Here is a 22,791-nt window from a genome sequence, read left to right as displayed (position 1 = left end):
TCACCTTTCGGTAAGGGACTTGAGGTCAGATTGAATTGGGTTGGTCTGGCTGGGCTGGAATCTTACCTTTGGGGAAGGGGCGAGAGGTCAGGCTGGATTAGGCTAAGAGTATAAAAGAGGTGCTGGAATCGGGCTCCCTGCTCAGCAGGGAGCCTGCTTCTCCCTCTTCCCACTCCCCCCGCTTGTGTTCCCTCTCTTGCTGTGTCTTTCTGTCAAAATAAATAAATAAAATCTTTAAAAAAAATAAAAATAAAAAGAGGTGCTGGAGGTTGTGCTGGAATTCCTAAGAAATGGGCTGGAGGTCAGGCTGGATTGAGCTAGAATAGAAACACAGGGAAGGAGCTTGGCTCAGGCTGATCTCGGGGTCTGGGGGTTGAGGGCCTGTGTCTTTGCACTGGGGCTGGCTGGGGTACACAGTTGGGCTGAATCAAACTTTTCAGCATCATGCTGGGGCCTGGGGCTGGGCCTTGAAGGGACTTTCCCTCCCCCCCCCCCCCCCCCGGGTCCCACCCTAGCAATTCCTCCAGACTAAGGGCCTTCCCCAGAGGGGCTGCTGTGGCAAACAGGGAGGAGTCAGATCTAGGGCTCCAGAGGAAGTCGCTGGCCACTATGCTTCCTGAGTTCAAAAAGTGGGTTCCCCTGTCTCTCTGGCTCACTGCCTTCCCCCAAGAAGGGCAGAGTCCAGGCCTGGCAATCTACCTCTTCCCATGACCACTGCCTCTTCCAAAACACACACTCACACACAGAGGATATGAACCTGCAACTTTGTCACACAATCGCTGGTGCAGCAGCCCCATAACACAATACTGCCAAGCCATGCATTCAACAACATACCCTCATTTCCGTACTTGTAGCCTCCCATTCACACCCAGCAGTCGTGCCTGCTCTGCTTTGTTCAGTACTGCATCTCTAGCACCTAGAGTTAGGCCTGGCACCTAGAAAGGGCTCAATGAACAAATAAATCCAAGACACATCCCATAATCCAATGCACAGAAAAGCCTACATACATATTCACACATGCAACGTGCCCTTACATACCCCTATCCAAGCCCTCTCCCAGCCCGACAGTCACATACACATATACACACTGGCAGACAGGCAGGAAAGCCAGATGTACAAACACCTAGTTCCGAATGCGGACACACTGCAGATCAATGTTACCTAGCACTCCCAGGGTGAGTTGGTGGTAGCAGCTGGCTGGTAAATGTCCATCAGGTCAGGCCTGCAGCAGAATGAAGTGGGCATGTGCACCAATGCAGGGGTTGGGGTCCTGAGGCAATGGGCAGTGAGGAGCTGGGCTGGAGGAAGACGGGCCAAGATAACTATATGGATTGGAGAGGGGGTGGGAAGGGCCATGCAGTCCTTTCCTCTGGTTTCTTCCTGCCAGCTGGGGAGGTGAGAGTAGAGGTACAGGTCTATGAGGCTACTTCAAATCCAAAGACTTTAGTGGGGGAATAGTCTGAGAGGCCAGGTTCCCCCTTTTGGGATGAAAATAGTCTGGGCAGAGGAATTGTAGGTGCTAAGATCCCATCCCCAACCTAGAGCAGGGTCTCCCTATCTTGCCAATCTTCTTTAATGGTGGGAGAGAAGAGAGAAGGGGACTTGGGAGGAGTCACCACCTGGAAAGGAGTTTAAAAAGCACGCTGTTCTTCTACCTAAGGAGCTTCAGGCTGCCCCTAGCAATTGCACTCAGGCATCCTCCTCCATGTCCCCACCCAAAGTCAGCAAGCGGACAAACAATCCAGCTACTCTCTTACTTCCCCACCCAGGACCTAACACCAGGGGATGCTAGCTCAGAGAGCTCAGCTGGGCTGGTAGGCTGGAGGCTGGGTAGGGGCAGGAACCTCACTGACAAAAACAGGACCAAGTCTCCCAGTCATTCTAACCACTCAAAGCTCCTCCAACCCAAGCCTAGGCAAGGACCCCTCCCCCTCCCCCAACAGTCTGATCCAGGGCCTTCCATCCCAGGAAACCTGCCTCAGGAAGGCCATCTGTCTGGCAGCCCCATGGCAGTTGGGGGTGAGGAATAATTGTCCCAGGGGAGGGAGTCAACTTTTGAGGGAGAGAGGGCCAGTCTGGGACAGGAGGAGCAATGGCAGAAGAGTGAGGGGAAAAGATGAGACTGAAGGGGGATCCACAAACATATTCCTACCTCCTTCCTAATAACTTGTTTTAGGGACTATAGGAAGGAGGGAGGGAAAGACTGCTTGGGACTGAGTTGTTCTTAGGCATCAATGACCAACCAAGACAACACTCTCAAACCAAAAAGTCTCTTTATTGATCAGTACCATACATGACTCAAATGGCCCAAAAAAAAAAAAAAAAAAAAAAAAAGGCATTACATTTGGGGTGGGATATCCATCTTCCCCACCCCTTCCCTCAGCTCGACACAATACCCTCCCAACAGTGGCAGCTGGAGTGAAGGAAACTGGGTGTGGGGGACCCCAGAATCCAGAAGGAAGAGTAGGGGAGAGAGGTGGTGCTAACACTTCTGGAACTGGCCACAGGAAAAGGCAGAGAAGCCATAGAGCTGGGCCCAGACCCATGGGGACCCTACTCCTGGCCTCACCCTGGGCCCAGAGCCTCCGAGTGTCCAACTGTGAAACAGAGCTGAGGATCCTGGCTGCTTCCCCCCTCCTTTCTATGGGGAAGGGGATGGAAGGGACATTGGAGATGAAGACTCTTTACTTCAGCTGGGGAACAGAGGTCTATTGCTCCCACATGGGCTTAGAGCTGGGACATCCTCCATGGCTCCTTCCCCTCTTTGGAGGACAGGGGAGGACTAGGTACACAGTCTGAGGAGTTGGGGGGAAGAGAGTACTGGGGAGACTGGATGAGCCCCTCCCCCTCCTCCCATGCCAGCCCAGCTGAGACAAAACGAAACACAGTGACCAACAAGGCGCTCCCTTCCTGCCACACTTCCTAAGGGAGGGAGCCTCCCGTCCCCTCATCCAAGATAGCTGCTCTAGTGGAGGACTTGTAAAGAATATACACGCCATGGGGGACAGGGCTGGGGGTGGGGTAGTGGGGGTCACAAGCACCAGGACAGCAGGCCAGAGTCCTGGAGGATGGGGAAACGGACAACAGCAGGGGCTTGTCACAAAGATGAGGCCATCAATGGCCCCCTACCCCAAGGCATGCCTTCCCCAGCTCCAGTCACCCCAGAGGAAAGGGGAAGAGAGATGATAAAGAATCTCCTTGGTCTGAAGCTCTCAAACTGTATAAAATGGTAATACGTACCCCCCTACCCCACACTCACCTCCACACCTGGGCCCTAAGCCCCACATCTGCCAGTAGGGAGGTAGCTGGACTTTTTAATAAGGGGAAGAGGGGGTACATGAGTGATTTTTTTTTTAAACTTACATTTTTAATAATATTATTTTTTAAAAAACGTGGGAGCTGGGATAGGTGGCTGCAGGGAGGAGCCAGAGCTTTACCCCTCTACTACCAGCCACCTAGGGGAAGGTTTAGGAAAGGGGCACTCAACCAAGCCCCATAACTTTAAGTCCCTAGGGGCTGTGGGATAGCCCACCCCAGGCTTGAAGGGGCTGGAATCAGGAGGATGCGGAACCCAGAACCCAGGGTGAAGATGGAGGCGAATGCCCTGGGGGTGGTCAGGACATCTCTGAGAGGCCCAGGGTCCACGCAGGCATCCACATGAGCACCCCCTTCCCCCCAAAAGGCTCTGCAGAGGCCAGGCCCAGCCCAGGGCCACTGGGGGGCAAATCTTGGCACCTGCCCCCGGTGAGTCCAGTTCCTCCCTGAAGTGGGTGGATGGAGGCTACCCATTGTAGATGCGCAGTCTCTTCATTCCGTCTTCTGCTCCCTGGGGCTGCGAGGGGTGGGGCAGGCAGGCAGAGCACTGGGTGGCCGTGGCAAGGCCTTTACTGGGAGGCCTGTGACGTGGGGTTCTCCGATTTGCTTTCTTGGCTGGATGGAGGCTTGCTGTTCCAGGGGCTGTTGGCGCCCAGGGCGGGGGAGTTGTTAAAGCTGTCCTCGTCGTCAATGCCGTTGGCCGCGTCAAACTGGGTGTTCTCCAGCCGGGTGATGAGCCTCTCGTCCTCGTCCCCGAACTCCCCGCCCATCAGGGTGGGCTCCCCCACCACCATCACATCCTGAGAGTGGCGGAGGTCCCCAAACATAATCGGGGCAGGGGCTCGCCCGGCCCAGGGCAGCAGACAGCCCCAGTACCCACCCCGGACATTCAACGCCCCCAACCCCTTCTCCCCCGAACTGAGAACCCCAACTCCTCTGACACCCTCAGTCCCTGGAATCCTTCCTACTGAAGGACTGCAGAGCATCACAGACACTAGATTCTAGGAGAAGTCAGTCTACTCCCCTCGCTCCCTAGTTCATATCCCCCAAACTTCAGGGGGCTCCTAAACTTCCTGTTTAGGAGGCGGAGAAAAAAAAACCACCGAATGGGGAAAGCGTGTGCCTGTGCATTATGTGCGTATTCTAGATTCGCACACGTTCAAATTCACGTGTCCCTCTGTCAGTGTGTGTGTATCCGATGGTGGGTGGGCCTCTAAGCTATCTCTCCTGAACATCCGCGTTATCACGGCTGTCCCTGTCCCTTTATGTCCTATGTTCTGTCTGAGTCTGTGATCACAACCATGGCACATGACTGACAAGGACTCTCATCAGTGACAGGAGCCAGCCCACGCTGGCAGAGCACACCAGGAAAAACTCTCTTTGCTTCTATGCCTGCTAGTGAGCTCAGGCTGGGACAGGGTCAAGGGTTAGGGGTCAGCAGTAGGGCAGCCCAGAAGAGAGAAGAAAGCCGAGATGCTTACAGGTACCTGGCTGGAGAGGGCGAAGGTGCTGGCTGGGCTTTTCTTCTTGCTGTTGCTGTTGTTGGCGTTGCCACCCCCCGAGCTCATGGTGCTGCCCCCTGACATCTTTCGTTTCCGCCGCTTGCTGGGCTGCTGCCGCGCGGGCTCCGCTATACCAGGGAAAGGAGATTCAGGAGGGGCAAGACCTCGGGTCCCTTGTGCCCCATTCTGGCCCCTAGAGAGCCTGAGCCTACCCCGACCCCAATCTCACGAACCCAAGAGCAAGGAAAGGACTTCATGAGGAGAGAGAACCAGCGCTGGGGAGCGTCACCACACCCCGGTAAGAGCAGGGGCAGGTGGAAGGCACTCACCGGGGGGTGCTACCATGCGCTGCCACTTCTGGAAAAGGCAGGTCTTGAGGCAGTCACGGGGGCTGAGGCTGTAGGTCTTGTGACGGGACATGAGCTCCTGCATGGGCTCGAGTATCACACAGAGCTGAGGGGAGACCAGGAGGTGGCTTGTCAGGGGGGAGCTGACACCAAATGGGATGGGGGCAGAAACCGGATGGTCAAGGACTCACTCGGAGGTAGTTGAGAGTGGAATTGGACAGCCCACACCGGGTGATATTTTTGGAGAGCTGATCCAACATCTGGGGGTCCTGGGCCTAGGTGAAGAGAAAGAACAGAACACTAGCACCTGGGTTGCATCTGCTCACCTGACCTATCACCTGAGCCTCATGACATTCCTGAGAGAGAAGAGGGGCTCTTATGAAACCCATTTTTCAGACGGAGATACTCCAACTCTCTGTCTGAGGTCACGGTCAAGAAATGGCAGACCTTGTGCCATCCACCCTTCCCAGTGCCTGCCCTCAACCCCTGCAGCTTGGGTCCTGCCCACAACTCACATGCATGGCAAGGATGCTGCGGGGGATGAGCTCTCGGTGCTGCCGGATGCTGAAGTGCCACGTCTTTATCCGCATCATGTCGTCAAACATGAACTCTAGGTACAACCGGCCCTCCACACACACCTGGAGACAAGCTTGTCACATCTCAGCCCCCTCCCCACGTACTTGAAAGTATACCTGTTCTCCTGTTTGGTCACAACTCTCCCACTGAATACACTTCTGCCATCTGCCCATAAATCTGGGTGCATAACTAACAAAGACCATTCCCTCATACACCTGTCACAAGCCTGGCCCTTACACACACACACACACAGTAGAAATGTTGAACACACCCTTGTCCTCTTCCCAAGTAGCTAGTGATACACTCATCTGCTACAAACTCTTTCACTGGTATACCCCTGCAGCCCAGAAAACCGTCATGTACAAACTCAGTAAATGTTTGATGGATGCTGTAGCATGCCTGCCCTCCCTTCTCGTCTTGCCACTTCCTGTTTTGCCTCCCTGGGGAACAGCTGAGTACTTTGGGAGAAAGGAGGGGAATCAAACCCAGGTGCTTCAGTGTTCCACATCCAGCTGGGCTGCTGACCTGGGTGAACATGGGTTTGCCGTGCTGGGTCACCATGCTGCCTTGGTCACAGTCGAGGGACACAAAGTTGCTGTGGAATGCCTCCTTGGGATGCTTAAGCACATAGTACAGCTCCGTAGCACCCCCTTCAAAGATGCTGCGGAAGTAGCGTGGGATCAAGGTCCGGCCAATGGCTGTAGAGATGGGACAAACTCAATAGAACAGAAGGACCTCCAAAGGGGTCAGACAGATGCCATCATTGCCAAAACAGATCCCCAGAGACAAATACCTACTCCCAGTCCTTAGATGGACACAGAAGGTATTACTCTCACAGCAGAACCAGCAGGACCCCCAGAGGCCACTCACTATATCTCTTTGGTCCATCCTCCAGGCAGAAAGTGATGGTTAACATGGCATCATCCTCAAAGAACTCAGTTGTGAAAGCATCCCACCAGAGATTGTCACACTCCTAAGGAGCACAGGGCGGGATGTTTGTGTGTGTGTGTGTGTGTGTGTGTGTGTGTGTCAGAAGACACCCCACAGGGGTTCCCAGGTGGTCCTCCCCCTCCCAGCCCTTTTCCCCTGGCCATACCTCTGTCCAGTTTTGAAGCCGCTTGTTAAGCTCAAATATTCTGTAGTCAGTTTGGTTGCCATATGGTGTGTGCCTCCTGGGGGAAGTGAAGAAGGGAGGTCAGTAGGAAAAGAGCCTCCCCACCCCCCCACTTCTGCCTTCACCCATATAATGGAAAGCACCTTCTTCCTCACTGGACTCCACTTACCCAATCCCAGGCTCCAGGTATGTAGGCGGGTACATGGGAGTTGGGCTGTGTAAGGGAAGAGGCTATGAGAATGGGGGTGGAAGACAGGAATTATTAGGGAGTGTCACTCCCTCCCCCTTTTCAGGCAGGATCCCATCTGAAGAAGAGATGGGAAGTGGGTAAGACTCACCCCACATCCCGATCTAGCATGGTGCCGGGATGGAAGGGAGGGAAGGCGTTGCCGTTCGGGGGCTCCTTCGGTGAGTACAGCTTGAATGACTTTGAGGAACAACCTAGAAGGCAAAGGAAGAAGGGGTCCCCTGAGTCCCAAGGATCTTTCCTGGAAGTCTCCTAGACTGTGTGGACAGGGACTGGTCTTCCAGAGCCCCCAGAGTGGGTGGACTAGGGGAGGGGGATGACCCTAAGGAACACCTACCTACCTCTGCTTCTAAATCAAGCTTCAATTTTGTTTTACCATGAAACTAGAAGTACTCAGCCCTAATACCCAAGACCCCATTTCTTCATGTGGCTGAAGCCTGGATAAGAGAACTGAAGCTGGGAAATGTCAATACCATAGAATAAATGAATATCCAAACACTAGAATCTAATTTTGATAAATCCCCCTTCTACCTGTATCATATTGTTCAATCACAACCACCTTGTGAGGTAGCAGGGTCAACTATAAAATCCCCATTTTACAGATGAGGCAACGGAAAGCTCAAGGGGACTTGCCAAGATGATAGAGCTAGTAACTGGCAGAGCTAGGACTTGAGCCTAGATCTGATTCCCACATCCTGTAGTATTTACACCCCTCTATTGCCCTCTGGAGACCAAGCTGGAGGAGGGGAAACGGGGGGGGGGGGGGGGGGGCGGCGGTTGCCAACTCCCTGCCCTTCCTCCACCCCCAGGGTCTCAGGAGGACAGGGGATAGAAAGATAAAGGGGAGTGGGTGCCTGCTGGGTGCCTCCCACCAGATAACCAGTTGGACTTTCTGCCTCCCCCACCAACGGCCTCTCCCTTATCAGCCCAGCCCCCTCCCCCACACCCACCATGGGTCTAGTATTGTCTCCAAACCAGAAACCCAAAGCCTCAACCTCCTTTCATTTCTGAGACTTGCAGTGGGGAAGGGAGATAGACAGGCTTCCAGTGGATTCCACTCTATTTACAAACCTAGGCCTGGGAAGGAACGTAGGTTCCAGGGGGCTCAGTCTAGGACAGAGGTCTCTGCTTATGTGTCTCTGTGCATGGGCACACATGTCCCCTATCCACCTTAATGGGCAGCACACTGTCCCTGGTGTACTGTTTCTTGGAAGTATTACATTCATAGTTGGGTATGAACCAGGCACCCCTGCAATCCTATCTTCCCCCACCCAACCAGAAAGGAGGGGAAACTGAGGCACAGCAACAAAGGTCCTAGCCCCACTCACAGGTGCTTACAGGCATCCCCAAAACTTGATTGCATTTGGAAGGGTGACCATATTGGCTGTATCTAAGCCCCCTCCCCAAATTAGATACAAAATCTATCTTGTTCCTCAGGGAGAAGAGACAAAAGAAGACCCTGTGCCAACATGCATCATTTAATTATGTCTCCAGGGCCCCCTCCTCACAATATGGGCAAAGGAGCGTCCCAGAGGGGCCTACACTACACAGTTCCTGAGGGTGCCAAGACTCAGAGCCTGTATGTGCCTGTACACACGTGTGCCTCATCCTGCCTAGCAGGCTTCCACCCTCAGCTCGCCCTGACTTGCCTAGCAAGAGCTGGAACCCAGCAGCCCCAGGCAGGATCAAGGTGCCTGCAACAGGCCCTTGCTCCATGCACGATCTCTCACAGGCCACATCCACATGCCCCCAGCACATCACACAGCCTTCACATGCCAGTCTGGACTGAATGAGGAACCTGTATCCTTAGGAAAGAGACAGTCTCCCACTCCGTAGACAGGTAGACTAAGGCCACGTAGGAGGCCCCAGCTCCCAGAGCCTACCAAAGGCCAGGTCTGGCCAATGAACCCAAGAGTCTAGATTATGAGACCTCCCCTGCCCCCTAATGAGGCCATCCTTTCCCCAAAAGCATCACCGCCCCTGCCCCACAGTTTCAGGGTTACTTGGAGAAATGTGTCAGCTCAAGACCCTCAGGAGAAGAGAGGCAGCACACTTGGATCCTCTCTAATTTTGAAAAAAGTTTCAGAGCTTCAATTTCTCTCACCAGAGACCTGGCAGACATTGCCTGGGGCTGGGTACCAGTTCTGAAGAGCTGAAGCTCAAAGCTCTAAGGCCTCTATTTACACCTCCAGTGAATGGACACAAACACTCAGCATCTCTTTGGAGCCATAGCAACTCCCAGTAGCCCCAGCACAAGGGCTTGGGAGTGAGAAGGGGAGGGAACATCACCCAGACCATCTGTCCCTGTTGCTGCCTGTCCCCAGCAGCAGGGGTAGAGGGAGCAAAGTGGGGGTGGGGGTGAAGGGGATGTGTCATTAGCCTTGGAGTCAGACATAGCCCCCACCAACACACACAACCTCTAGCAATCTGGGAGCCCTTAGGAGGAGGAAGAAGAGAGGAAGAGCCCAGCACTAGTAAAGTTTTCTCAGGATGGGAGCTGCATCCTGGGGCTGAGGGGGGAACCTCCAGCTGGGCATTTCCATGGTAACCAGCCTGACCTGAGGGCAGGGCCCCTCCCTTTGGGGGCTGACACAGGTCAGCAGGCCTGAGAGCCCTGGCCTCTCTGAGCTGGGGCACCTCTCCCCCAGCTAGCATACCAGGCCAGGGCCAGATCCAGGATCTTCCACCCACCCCCAAAAGGCTTGCAGGGTGCCCAGACTTACCTGGGAGAACTGAGGGGGCCAGGAGAGGTGCGGGGAGCGGCTGGAAGCCCAGAGGGGCCTTGGCAGGGGTGAGGACTGAGGGGGCCAACTTCAGCCGCTCATGTCCCGAGTGGGACAGGCAGGCCTGGCTGGGAGCTCCACTCCGCGGGCCGCACAAAGACTCGCACGCACAGCCTCGGCCAGCCCCGCGGCGGCCACAGCCCCGGGGGAAAGTTACAATGGCCACTGGGCCAGGGGCTGGGGGCCAGGGGGCCGGCCTGGGGGGCGGGGGGCCGCGGGGAGTCCGGAGCCTTCTTTGTTTGCAAGGTTTCCCTCAACAATGGCTGCTCCGCTCTTTCCTCTCCTCCTCCTCCTCCTCCTCGGCTCTCCCCGCCGCCGCCTCTCGCTGCCTCTGCCTCCAAGCAGCCCGCCCGCCCTCCCCAGGCCAGTAGGCCCCTCCGCGGGGGCACCAGGAGAGGCAGGGCCCGGCACTCACACTCACTCACACTTGCACACGCACAGACACACGCAGCGCCCGCCGGCTCCCTTCCTTTTCTCCCTCTCTATCCCTCCCTCCGCTCGCTCTCCGATCTCCGAGCCTCTCTCAGAATGAGGCCCCAGGGCGGGCGGAGGGTGGAGCTGCCCCCACCGGCCCCGCCCCCTCCCTGCGAGGAAAGAGGAAGAGGGAGAGAGGGAGGAGGGAGGGAGAGACGGAGGCAGGCAGGGAGGACTGCTGAGAAAAACAAAAGAGAGACAGAGACCGAGAGAGGCGAGAGGGAGAGATGGAGACAGATCAGATTGGACCTGGAGAGACCTGGATGGAGGGGAGGTGTGTGGGGCCAGGAATTGAAATGCCCCCAGCCCCCAGCCTGATGCTCAGGGGTGAGCAGGCCAGCCGGAGCCACTGGCAGGGATGGAGAAGGGTGCTCTCCTCTCTGGAGACTCCCAGCATCTTCAAACTGCCTCCCTAACATCCCCCAAATCTCTCTTCCTCTCCACTGTGATCTCTCAGGTTGGAAAGCTGGCCGGAGCTGCCACCCTGGGCTTCCGCCCCTGGTGAAATCCCAGAGCAGCTGGGGGGAGCCTCCAGGGGGTTATTTTTGACAGAGACACACTCTGCTTCTGCAGGTAAACAGTGATTGGAGGGAGAGGGACACTCCAGTCTCCCTGTCCCCAACCCAGCTAAGTTCCTAACTCCCTTCCCTAACCCCCACCACCAGAGTCTCGTGGGTGCAAGGGAAAGAGGCCCTGTCACAGCTAGGGAAGGCCAATCTGCCCATCCAAGGGCCCCAGAAAGGACCTAGTCTGCTCCCCCATCCCAGGGAAAAAGTGGTATATGGTTACTGAAGTAGGGTCTGTTCTCCAATGCAAGGGGGAAATCCCAAGAGAGTAGGTGTTTCTAAAACTTGGGTAGTGGGCCGCCTGGGTGGCTCAGCCGTTAAGCATCTGCCTTCGGCTCAGCATCTGCCTTCGGCTCAGGTCATGATCCCAGGCTCAGGTCACGATCCCAGCATCCTGGGATCGAGCCCCGCATCGGGTTCCCTGCTCCGCAGGAAGCCTGCTTCTCCCTCTCCCATTCCCCCTGCTTGTGTTCCCTCTCTCACTGTGTCTCTGTCAAATAAAAAATTAAATCTTAAATAAATAAATAAATACATACATACAAACAAACAAACGGGTGGTGGTCCAGGCCCTACTACCTGGACAGACAGGAAAAAGGAAACATATGCGCGCGCGCAGGGGTAGCCATACAAACCTCCGACTGCTTTGCAATTTGAGTCTCTGCTCCTTATTCCCTGCCCTGCCCCCACAACCACATTCACACAGCCCCACAGCAAGATTTCTCATGACGAACACACTGGTTGACTGTGCAATAATACTGCACCTGGCTCCGTGAACATCCTCCACACATAAATAACACAACTTACTTTCACATAAATCAGAACCTGATACACACTTCAAGCTGCCACATACCTCAAATGCTAAATAAACCCAAACCCAGGACACACACACACACACACACACACACACACACACAGTCTATGACAGCTGACTTCTGTACACACTGGGACCTGTGACACATGCCCTTTGACCCCAATACACACACCCAAACTGCATTATAGCCCCAGAACCTGTGACAGACTATTACATACACATCCTGACCTTTTGTTACCAGGGACTTACTCCATAAACCACCTTCCTGAAACCTGCATACCATTCTCCTTCATGGTCTGACCATATGATATGCTCCAGCTTTCACAAATATATTGAAATCTGTGACATTCAGCCAGACCCTGCAACATACTGCCTACCACCAGGAATTGAAATATTCCATTGACTCCCAAATTAGCAGCCCAACTCTGAGATGGTCACACTTCTCCCCTACTGACAGGACAATTCCTGTCATTTGTTTCTGCTTTTAAACCTTCCAAAGTGCGGGCACCTGGGTGGCTCAGTCGTTAAGCGTCTGCCTTCAGCTCAGGTCATGATCCCAGGGTCCTGGGATCGAGCCCCGCATCAGGCTCCCTGCTCCGCGGGAAGCCTGCTTCTCCCTCTCCCACTCCCCCTGCTTGTGTTCCTGCTCTCGCTATCTCTCTCTCTGTCAAATAAATAAATAAAATCTTTAAAAAAAAAAAAAACTTTCCAAAGTGCATTTATAGGCAGTACCTCAAGAGATCCTTACTGACTACAGGGCCAAATATGATGCTAATTTGAACAGATTACAGTGAGACAGGAGGGCCTGAACTGGAACCCTGGACTTCTAATCCCACTCATACAAGCCCAGCCCTGGGGCACTGCAGCCATTTCTATTCCCTTCCCGCTCCAAGGAATGGCCACTCCAGGCCCCAAATGACTGTCTACATGAGGAAGAGGGACGGGTGTGTGCTCTGGCTTCTGCCCCCAGTTTAGAGCTCAGAACCCGCACCCAGTTTGTCTCCTCAAATTTTGGAAAGAAAGGCTCCTAAAATACCGAGATGTATCAGGACTCTGGCCCATCACTCAAAAAGGGGTCCTGCTCCTGGTTCCCGTTCTCTAGCAAGTCTGCTCCTCTCTCAGTTCTGGCTTAATTCCCCCACTCGCACAGAAGCAGAAGAGGTTCAGCTAAAGAAAGCAAGTCGGAGTTAGAAGGCCCTAAAATTGGTGGTGCGGAGAGCGGGGCAGTGGGGAGAAAGCAGGGAGCAGCAAATGACAAAGGTGATGAAGGAGAGAAGAGGAAAAGTACCCGTCCTGGAGGTGCAACTCTGAAGGGCAGCAGCCTGTCCCAACCCACAGGATAAGGTACCAGCACTGCCCCCTGCCCGGGCCCCTGGGGCTCCCTGACCCAGGCCTCCAGTGTGCCTGCCCCCCTTCCTTTGTCTGTGCCCGGCCTCCCGTTGGCCTGGCGCTCTGCCATCCTCCTCTCCTGGCTCCCAGCCGCCACCACTGCTGCCTCCTCCCCTCCCCCTACTCCTCCCTGCCTTAACCCTTCTGAGCCACATGCTGCCCCAGACAGGCCCTGGCTCCCTCAGCAACCTGCCCTGTGCCGGTGATGCCCCTTAGCAGAGGTTCTCCCTGCTCCTGACCAAAGCTTCAGAAGCTACTACCTACCCCAGAAGCACTATGGGAGCTGGGGGGGAGGGGTAGGGGCGTGTGTGTGTGTGTGTGTGTGTGTGTGTGTGTGTGTGTGTGTCTCTATCTTGTGGTGTTTCCTTCCGCGTTTGCGTGTGTGTGGGTCTGCGTGTGCTCTGGCTTCCCTCAGTCACATGTGTGGGGCATGTGCTGTCTCTGCTGGGCTGGGGGAGGAGGAGCCGGGAGACAGCAGAGCACAAAGGAGAGACTCAGACAGGCAGGCAGGCAGCAGGCAGGCGGCCTGCCAGGGCGCCTCGGCCCCCACCCCAGGCCTGCTCAAGTGGGGGGGGGGGTCTTTGGGCCTGGACTGTACAAGCTGCCATGATGCCCTTGTATTCAACCATGTGCTCCCACCCATCCATACAAGCCTGGTCCCCTCCCTTACTCCAACTCCTAACATTCCCCAGCCCCTGGCCACTCTCAGGCCCTCCCCCATTTGGTTCTCCTTGAAGTCTAACCTCCACCCACTCTCTGTGGCATCAATCCATGACTTCTTCACATTCAAGGAAAAAAAACTCCCCACTCTTGGCCATCTTTTGCCCCCCTTTCCTCCAGCCAGGCCACCCAGACACACAAAAGGAACATGTCTTTTGGGGCACTGACTGAAGCTGTCCCCCCTCACACACCCCTGTGCATGGGTCCTCTTCCTGTCCCCATGCTGCTCCCAGGGAAACTGAGGGGGAGTCTATCCTTTCTCCTACTGGACCCAGCACCCTGCCTCAACTTTAGGACCAACCTCTCATCTACCTCCAGCCTGACAACCCTTCCATACCTACCTCCTACCCACTATTTGTAGTAACTAACAATTAAAATTTAAGACTCAGCCCTCTAGCTTGTTCAGAGCCTTAGTTTCTGCTAAGTTCATGTGTGGTGATGGAGGATGAAGGCCATGGGGAGGACTCACAATTTGGATGGATCTGAATAGGTACCCAGCATAGGGCAACTATAAAGAAAATACACATATAAACACGCACACCAAGCTGGTAGGAGGAGGAATGATGGGGCCAGGCAGGATTCCAGCTTGGCGAGCTCTTCCCTCTCCTCCTCTCCCCCACCCTCTGCAGCAGGAGCCGGGGTTCCCACACCCGGATATTCCAGGATCCTCAGGCTTTCTCTACTAGTCCTCCCTCCCTTAAGGGCCCCATGCCCCTTTAACGTCAGCCTCACCAGGCACTTTAAATGTGTGCCCAGCCCAGCCTGGCCTGTCACATGATTTTCAAGGAAGCTTCCGCACTGGCAGCTCCCCTTGGGGATTGTGTGTATATGTTTGTGTGTGTTGTTTGCGTGTACTGGGGGTTCAGTTGTGAAGTATGGGGCTCCCAAGAGAACGGGGCATGTGCAGAAGCAAAGGATCCAAACCAAACTAGATTCTGGGACACCTGACTTTCAGAAGAAAGCTAACTCCGGCCTGGGACAAGAGGAGGTCCTGCACATAATTCAAGAACCCAGAATCCTGAGAATGAGGAAAGACAGTGTTCTGAGGCCCTCTGAAGACTAAGTCTCCAGTCACATAGCCTCTCTCTTTTCTCCTGGCAGTGAGGTAGAGCCCTCCCCCTCTCCAGGAAAGAACTCAGACCCAGGTTTTCACCAGCAAGAGCTGATAAGTGTTTTGGGGAGACAGGGATCTGGGCCTGAGTCCTCTCCCAAGTTCTCACTTTGGGGTCTAGTATTGCTCCCCTGAACTCGACTCCCACAAATCACTCTTTGGAGCTGCCACATTCCCCCTCCCACCAGGGTGGAGATGCCAGACCCCGAGGGCCCAATTATCTGCGCCCCTTCCCCAGAGTACCTCCTGTCCCTCGGGAGGGCTAACCTTCCCTGGCAACAGGCAGGAAAATTTGGAGGAGGGGGACAAGATGGGCCCCAATCAAACCCTCCCCACAAACACAGGCCTCAGAAACAGCCTGGAGGGGGGTATCACAGGAAAAGTAAGAGGGGAATAGGCAGCAGGGAAGGGGGGGCAACCTAAACCAGCCAATCACAACTCTATGATGACCTGGGGGGGGTCAAAAGTCCAGACTCACTTCTGATTGGCTAACACCCTGGAATTCTGGGAATTTCAGCCCCCCAAAGCTCTCCTCAATTAGCCTCCCCCACCAAAACACACAAGACACACACACACCACAGACAGATAGACTACCCCTAGCACCCCCTCCTATGCCTCTGGGCTGCGCATTTGCATCTGAGGAGAGACCTCCCCCGGACTAAGGCCCCGCATACCCCTCACAGCCCCCGACCTCCGCCATGCCATCGACGCCCCCCGCACAAGTTCTCGCCAAACAAGGGGTGAGGGATCTGCCGGGAGGGCTTGGGAGGGAGGGGCCGGGCGGCCGCGCGCCCCACTCACCAGGACAGGCACAGCCCACTGACATCTTCACATCGCCCGCCGCTGGGGGCCCAGCCGAGTCACGGTGCCCGCCCCGCGCGGGGACAGGCCGGGCATGAGCCGCCGCCGCCGCTCGCAGCCCCGCTGCCCTCGCCGCCGGCCCGGCCCGGCCTCGGCCCGGTGCTGGCGGCCCCTGGCTGCAGCGAGGGGCCTGTCAGGCGCGGAGCAGACAGGAAGGAAGCCAGGCAGGAAGGCGAGCTGCCTCTGCGTGTGTGCGCGCGGGTGTGCGTCTCCGGAGTGTGTGTCCGTGTGTGCGCGTGTGCGTGTGCGTGTCTGTGCGCTCCCGCCGCCCTCCCCGCCGCCAACGCCGCCGCCTCTCGCCCCCTCTCCCTCCCGCGTTCGCTCACGCTCTCGCAGTCGTAGGCGCCCGCTCTCCAGCCCCAGCCGGGCTGGGCCGGGCTTTATTAATATGCTAATTGCCTGCTAGTGGGAGGGGAGAGCCGTGTCAAAGTGACCCGAGCGAGCGCGCAGCGAGCGACGACGTGCGTGCGCCGCGCGGCGGGCGGGCGGCGAGGGGCCGCGAGCATTCAGGGAACGGCCTGCATGTGACGCAGCTTTTAAAAAAGGAGACGGGAGGCAAAGACCCCAGAGGGGAAGGGCGGGGGAAGGGCGGGGGAGGAATAAGAGGCGAAGCTTCACACTCGGTGTCTGTCCTCGGGGCGCCGCCGAGTTGGGAGCGTAGCTGAGCCGGAGCGGGAGCCGGGACTGGGGGAGGCGGAGCCAGGGTGGGCCGTGAGGTGTAGCTCTCCTCTCCACCTCGGCCGCGCTCTGGGAGGGAAAAGGGACTGCTGGCCCCCACCCCAGCCCCCCGCCCGTGCTGAGACCCCAGTCTTATTCTGGAAGGCCTTTAAATCCCATCCCCCCACTCCCACCCCAATCTGGGCGGGGAAAGCACTATCCTAATTCCTGTAGCAACCCAACTCACCTCCTCCCTAAATTAGCCACCCCTCCCTTGCCTGCTAAACCAGTTAGGACTAGAGCCAAAAGGGTTAATTAAGTGGGGTCCCCGCCCTCCCCCGCCTAAGGGCTGAGATCCTGCGTTTTGCTGGGGGGAGGGGGCGGTGGAATGACCGCCAGGTTGGACTGGGGAGGGGGTAATCCGCAGGCCATCCTTCCCCCTTGCGGGCTCTGACTAATCAGTCAAGACACTCTCCTCCCTTCCCCCTTTCTCCATCCAGTCTCGGCCTCCCCTCACTCCCCCCTCGCTTGCAAGCTGCTCTCCTTTGAGGGCCTCGAGACTGGGGAAGAACAGGAAGCAGACCCCTCCAGTGCCCCCTACCCGTAAGGGCTGAGGCGTTGGTGGGGAGTGGGAGGGAAGAAAGTCTGCATGGTCGGTGTAAGGAACACTCCTTCCCCAGGGAGGAGCCTCCCAACCTTCGGGCACTCCTCAAGGACTCCCCAGCCCAGCCCTAGGAAGGGGGGTGTTCCATCTCCATCCCTTCCCAAAAGCCCAGCCTTAGCTGCTTCATAAACAGGAAATACCTATTAGCAGGGAAGAGGGAGGGGAAGGGAGCTGTCTGGAAGAGAGAGCTGGCCCTCTCCCTTTTGGGGGGTCCCCAGCTGCCAGCTTAAGCTTTAAGGTGGGTTCCAGGAGTAGACCTTGGGGACCTGGGCTGGTGTCCCCTTTCTAGGGCGTCTGGCCCAGACCGGGTAGGGGATCCTCCTCCCCTTTGTTATTTGGGAGAGGGGGCGCTTGATTGCCCCCACTCCTGCCCAGAGTCTGCACAGCTGGTTTGATTGGCTGGGGGAGGGTTGCAGATGTGGAAGTTCAAGTGTTTATGAGACCCCCCTTCTCTACACCTTTGTTTTTGCTGAGGGAGCATGAAATGATGGGGAGATGCATAGTCGGGATTGAAAAGAGGGCCTGCCTAGAGAGGCGAACCCCCTCCATATGCTAAGGAGAGGATGGGGGAGGGGAGCTGTGGTTAACTCCAGCATTCCCATCCACCTTGTGGATTCCCCCATCCCAAGGGTGGGAGGGGAGGGGGGGGGAAGCTGCAGAGAGACGTGACCGAAGCCATCCATACTTAACGCAGGTATTTCTTTGGCAGCATCCCCTGCCTGTATCTATCTCCTCCTCACATTCCCCCAGGCAGAGTTCAGCACTAGAGGGAGTAAGGAGAATCTAAAGTAACAGAACCCACGCCTGGAATTTGGGATACCTGGGTTTGAATTCCAGCTTTGCCCCTCATTAAAGCAAATTACTTGAGACAATTGACTTTCCTACTCTGAGCTCTGGCTTTACCCTCCGTAATGGTACCTGCAGCTCGGTGAGAATCAGTAGACAAGGTATGCCCAGTCACCTAGCCTGATGCCCGCCATGTAGTCAGTTCTCAATATACTTTAGCCCTTTTCTGCTTTCTGTGAGGTTATCTGTTATTTCTAGAGTGTCAGGAGTGGGCTGGATTGACTGGAGGATTAGAGATAGTGTGGAGGAGAGGGACTGCCTGCTCTGAACCCTTTCTTTCTCTACTGTCCATGAGGTTGCCTTCCCCCAATCCTGTGACCACTTAACCCTGAGGCCACTCATTCCAAACAACTAGCTTGGCCAGATTCCATGGTGATCACCAATCACCTGAGTGGACAGAAGGGCTTGCAACCCACCCAATAGGGACTTGCCTCCTCTGAAATCTGAAGTTCCCTTTTAGATTACACATAAGGAAGTTGGAAGTCAAGGAAGAAGGAAAAATGTGTCGGGTATACAGTATCTACCAGGCACTGTGCTAGGTGTTTACTACCTGAGATCTCACTTTTCATAACAACCTTAGGAGGAAGATATTATTACCTCCATTGAACAAGCAAGAAAACTGAGATCCAGAGAGATTAATAAATCTGAACTTGTCTGTAAAACATTCTTCTTCCTCTTCTTGTCTACTAATTAGTTAATGCCTCTTTTAAACCTGTTTCTAGCTTCACCTCCCCTTGGAAGGAATCCCTCCCACTCCCACCCCAGCTGATCTAGTGGCCCTGTTTTCTTTAAGGAAATACCATCTCAGTGCTGTTGAATGGGTGATTAATGGCTTAAGTCCTTGAGGAATCAGACTTAACAGAGGTTAAGCATCTTGCCCAAGGTCACACAGCTAACAAGTACTCAACCCAGGGCTCTTCTCCCTGCCTTAACTTCTAGTAGGGACCAGACCTGGGGAAGGAGAGGACATCTTTGGAGCAGTTTTCTGAATTATGGTGCAGGCAAAAATGGGAAGTTACAGCTGCCTGGCAGCTGGACATGGAGTGTGGTAGGGAGGCGTGAGTCTATGTGGAAGGTCTTTAATATAATGACATGTCCTGGAGGATGGCAAGCTTAGCTCATTTGGATGGATGAATATGAGCACCTAGTTTTTTTTTTCTTTTTGAGGTGAAATTACATGACATAAATTAATCATTTTAAAGTGAACAATTCAGGGGCGCCTGGGTGGCTCAGTCATTAGGCGTCTGCCTTTGGCTCAGGTCATGATCCCAGGGTCCTGGGATCGAGCCCCGCATCGGGCTCCTGGTTCCACGGGAAGCCTGCTTCTCCCTCTCCCACTCCCCCTGCTGTGTTCCCTCTCTTGCTGTGTCTCTCTCTGTCAAATAAATAAATAAAATCTTTAAAAATAAATTAATAAATAAAGTGAACAATTCAGGGTGCCTGGGTGGTTCAGTTGGTTAAGTGACTGCCTTTGGCTCAGGTCATGATCCTGGAGTCCTGGGATCAAGTCCTGCATCGGCTCCCTGCTCAGCAGGGAGTCTGCTTCTCCCTCTGACCCTCCCTCCTCTCATGCGCTCTCTCTCATTCTCTCTCTCAAATACATTTTTAAAAAAATCTTAAAAGGCTCTAATCCCATCATGGGGCCTCCCCCTGATGACCTCATCTAAACCTAATTACCTTCTAAAGATCCCATCTCCAAATACCACTTTGGGGGGTAGGTTTCAACACATGAATTTTGGGGGTATACCAACATTTAGTCCATAGCATTCATCATAAATCTATATAGCAATAAAACACAGTTGAGAAATTAATCTTTATAATAAAGTCATTTTAAGAAATAAAAAAGTGAACAATTCAGTGGCATTCTAGTATTTTTTAATACCAGTCATTAGTGCAAGATGGACTATAGACACGGGATTTAAAGTAAAGTAGGAGGTACTAAGGAGAAGAGGTGAGGTGAGGAAAGGGGAAGGGGAGAGGAGCCCTACAGAGAGGCAGGCAACAGAAGCAACTAGGTCAGCTTGTTCCCAGAAGGAGGTGGGCTCCTGCTTTCAGCCCCTAGAACCTGTCCCATCCAACTCCCTCTCCTGACCGTGACCTTGTCCTGCTCTATTTTTTCCCACGTTCCTCTACCCTTGAAACACCCACAAATATTATTGACATCACTCTCTTTCAAGGATGAATTTTCTTTTTCCATCGAGGTAGTAGATGATATGTCTTATTAATGGCTATATCCCTAGCACCTAACAGAATGCCTAGTATTCAGAATGCCTACAACTTTATTCAGAATGCCTACAACTTTGTTGAATGATATAAGAATTTGGACAGGATTTATCTTCCCCTGCCCCAACATATGATGCCTTTCCCTCTTGTCCATTTACCATCATTATCACCATCACCATATACAACCACCACTTCTTTCTCTGCCAAAGCAGTTTCCTAAAGTGTGTAAGAAACTCCCAGGAAGGGGTGCCTGGCTGCCTCAGTCAGTGGAACATGCAACTCTTGATCTCGGGGTTGTAAGGTTGAGCCCCACATTGGGTGTAAAGATTACTTAAAAATAAAATCAAAAGAAAAAACACCCACAACCTCCCAGGAAACCTGTTAAATATGCAGAAGACCCCACCTTCAGATGGAAGAAATCTCTTCTTTGAAGAAGAGATCTAGGTAGTCCGCATTTTAAAGAAGTTTCTCTGGTGATTCTTCTGCATGCCCATATTTGAGAAAAGTTCTTTTTTCTAAAAGGGTCCCTGCCCCTCAGAGCATTCCCACCAAGGGGATGAAACCTATTCATTCATTTCTCCTTCAATAAGCCCCTGCTTCGTACAGTGGTGGAACTAAGGAGCCTCACTGTGTGCCTCTGCCCAAATGGTTCAACCCTTCCTTGGCCTTAATTTTTTCCCCAGTAGAAGGGAGATAATAATCCTCAAAAGTGGGTTTTGGGGACTAAAAATTAAGCACCAAAAGAGGCCTGAAGGGCTGGCAACTCCCTAGCAGAGTAGCTGCAGTGCAGGTATATTAATTATCTAATGCTATGGAACAAGTTACCCTCAAATTTAGCATTTTAAGACTGCAAACTTTTGTTATTTCACTCAGTTTCTGAGGATCAGGAATCCAGAAGTGGCTTAGCTGGTGTTTTAGCTCAGGGGCTCTCACAAGATTATAGTCAAGTTGTTGTCGGGGTCTGCAAGGTTTGACTGGAGGTAGAGAATCTGCTTCAAGTTCACTCTCATGGTTGTTGGCAGACTGCCGTGCTTCAATGGCTGCTGGACAGAGGCTTCAGTTTTTTGCTACATGGGCTGTCCATAAGGCTGCTCTCACAACATGGCACATTAGAGAAACAAGAGCACCTGGGCTGAAAGCCTCAGTCTTTTTGTGAAGTTATCTCAGAAGCAATATATCATCGTTTCTACTTTATGTTATTGATCACACAGACCAACCCTGCTACAATATGCGGGTGTGGGGGAGCTGAGAAGGCTGTGACTAACAAGAGGCAGAGATTATTGTGGGCCATCCGAGGGTTTCCAACCACACCATATCTGGTCTTCAGCATTGTAGGCCTAGAGATTCAATTTAGGCAGTGAATCAGAATACATCAGATTCAGGAAACTGATTCACACAAATTAAATACACATGAAATATTATCCTGGTAGACTCTCCCTCTTCTCTGGAATATTTAGTTAAACTGGTCTTCCTTTGGAACACAACAAATGGGTTATGGGTTCCCACTTCAGAGCCTATGTGCTGACTGTTCTTCTTAGAATGCTTTTTGAATGGCTAAGTCCTCCTTGTGCTTCTGGTCTTACTTCAAATGTCTCCTCAAAGGCCTTACCTGTTCACACCATATAAAATTTTTCCCACTTACTTTTTACACTCTCCATCCCAATTATTTTCTGATAGCACTTAACGGCTCTCTGATATTATTTTGACTCTTTATTTACTTGCAGATTTTCTCCCCAGTAGAATTTGAGCTCTGCTAGGGAGGGTTTTTGTTCTTGTCTGTTTCTTTCTTTTTTTTTTTTTTTTTTGGTCTGTTTTGTCATTGCTGTATCTCCAGTGCCTAAAACAGTGCCTGGCACATAGTAGGTACTCAATAAATAAACCAGGGTGCTGATTTGCTAATTCACACTGAAAAATATGTCGTGTGAACTGGGCATTTTATCTCACTTGATCAACACACATTCTCAACATAGAAAATGATATGGGAAGGTGGTTACTATAATCAGGTGAGTCTTTGGTGAGCATGGAGTCAAGCAAAGACACATGATTGGAGGTTCCCAAAGTTTGGTGGTTTATGAGGTTTTACTTTTTATATACATATATTTATTTATTTTAGAGAGAATGAGAGAGAGCAGGGGAGAAGGGCAGAGGGAGAGGAAGAGGGAGAATCTTAAGTAGCCTTACCGCTGAGCATGGCACTCCACTTGACACAGAGCTTGATCTCACAACCCTGAGATCATGACCTGAGCCAAAAGTCAAGAGTCAGACACTCAAATGACTGAGCCACCCAGGTGCCCCTTTCCTTTTATTTTTTTAAAGTAATGTCTACGTCTAATGTGGGGTTCGAATGCACAATACTGAGATCAGGAGTTGCATGTTCTACCAACAGAGCCAGGCAGGCAGGCACCCCTGAGGTTTTCCTTTATGGCTCTTAGAAATGCACCCGCCAGGGGCACCTGAGTGGCTCAGTCCTTAAGCATTTGCCTTCAGCTCAGGTCATGATCCTGGGGTCCTGGGATCGAACCCCGCATCGGGCTCCCTGCTTGGCGGGAGGCCTGCTTCTCCCTCTCCCACTCCCCCGCTGCTGT

General features: G+C 53.5%; 1 protein-coding gene across 3 annotated transcripts; it reads right to left on the bottom strand.

Moving 5' to 3' along the window:
• Window positions 1–2,256: 2,256 nt before the first annotated feature.
• Window positions 2,257–16,107, bottom strand: LDB1 (LIM domain binding 1). 3 transcript variants are annotated; one of them, XM_028098654.2, is made up of 11 exons: window positions 15,757–16,107; window positions 7,193–7,295; window positions 7,024–7,068; window positions 6,837–6,912; window positions 6,611–6,713; window positions 6,266–6,438; window positions 5,680–5,802; window positions 5,356–5,439; window positions 5,147–5,270; window positions 4,803–4,945; window positions 2,257–4,115 (listed from the first exon to the last, which is right to left on the bottom strand). In XM_028098654.2, the coding sequence occupies exons 1-11, from the start codon at window positions 15,779–15,781 to the stop codon at window positions 3,885–3,887; spliced, it is 1,230 nt and encodes a 409-aa protein (XP_027954455.1). In that variant the 5' UTR covers window positions 15,782–16,107; the 3' UTR covers window positions 2,257–3,884. The 3 variants fall into 3 exon arrangements, with proteins under 3 accessions (XP_027954455.1, XP_027954454.1, XP_027954456.1); XM_028098653.2 differs by having other exon boundaries at window positions 4,797–4,945; window positions 15,757–15,946; XM_028098655.2 differs by lacking the exon at window positions 15,757–16,107 and adding an exon at window positions 9,825–10,019 and having other exon boundaries at window positions 4,797–4,945.
• Between the last annotated feature and the right edge of the window lie 6,684 nt (window positions 16,108–22,791).

The sequence above is a fragment of the Eumetopias jubatus genome, unplaced genomic scaffold (assembly GCF_037043125.1).
Source record: "Eumetopias jubatus isolate StellerSeaLion01/CBP00866 unplaced genomic scaffold, mEumJub1_p1.0 scaffold_17, whole genome shotgun sequence".
Lineage (NCBI taxonomy): Eukaryota > Metazoa > Chordata > Mammalia > Carnivora > Otariidae > Eumetopias > Eumetopias jubatus.
Note: the sequence above shows the minus strand (reverse complement) of the source record. Positions and strands in the feature narration are given on the sequence as shown.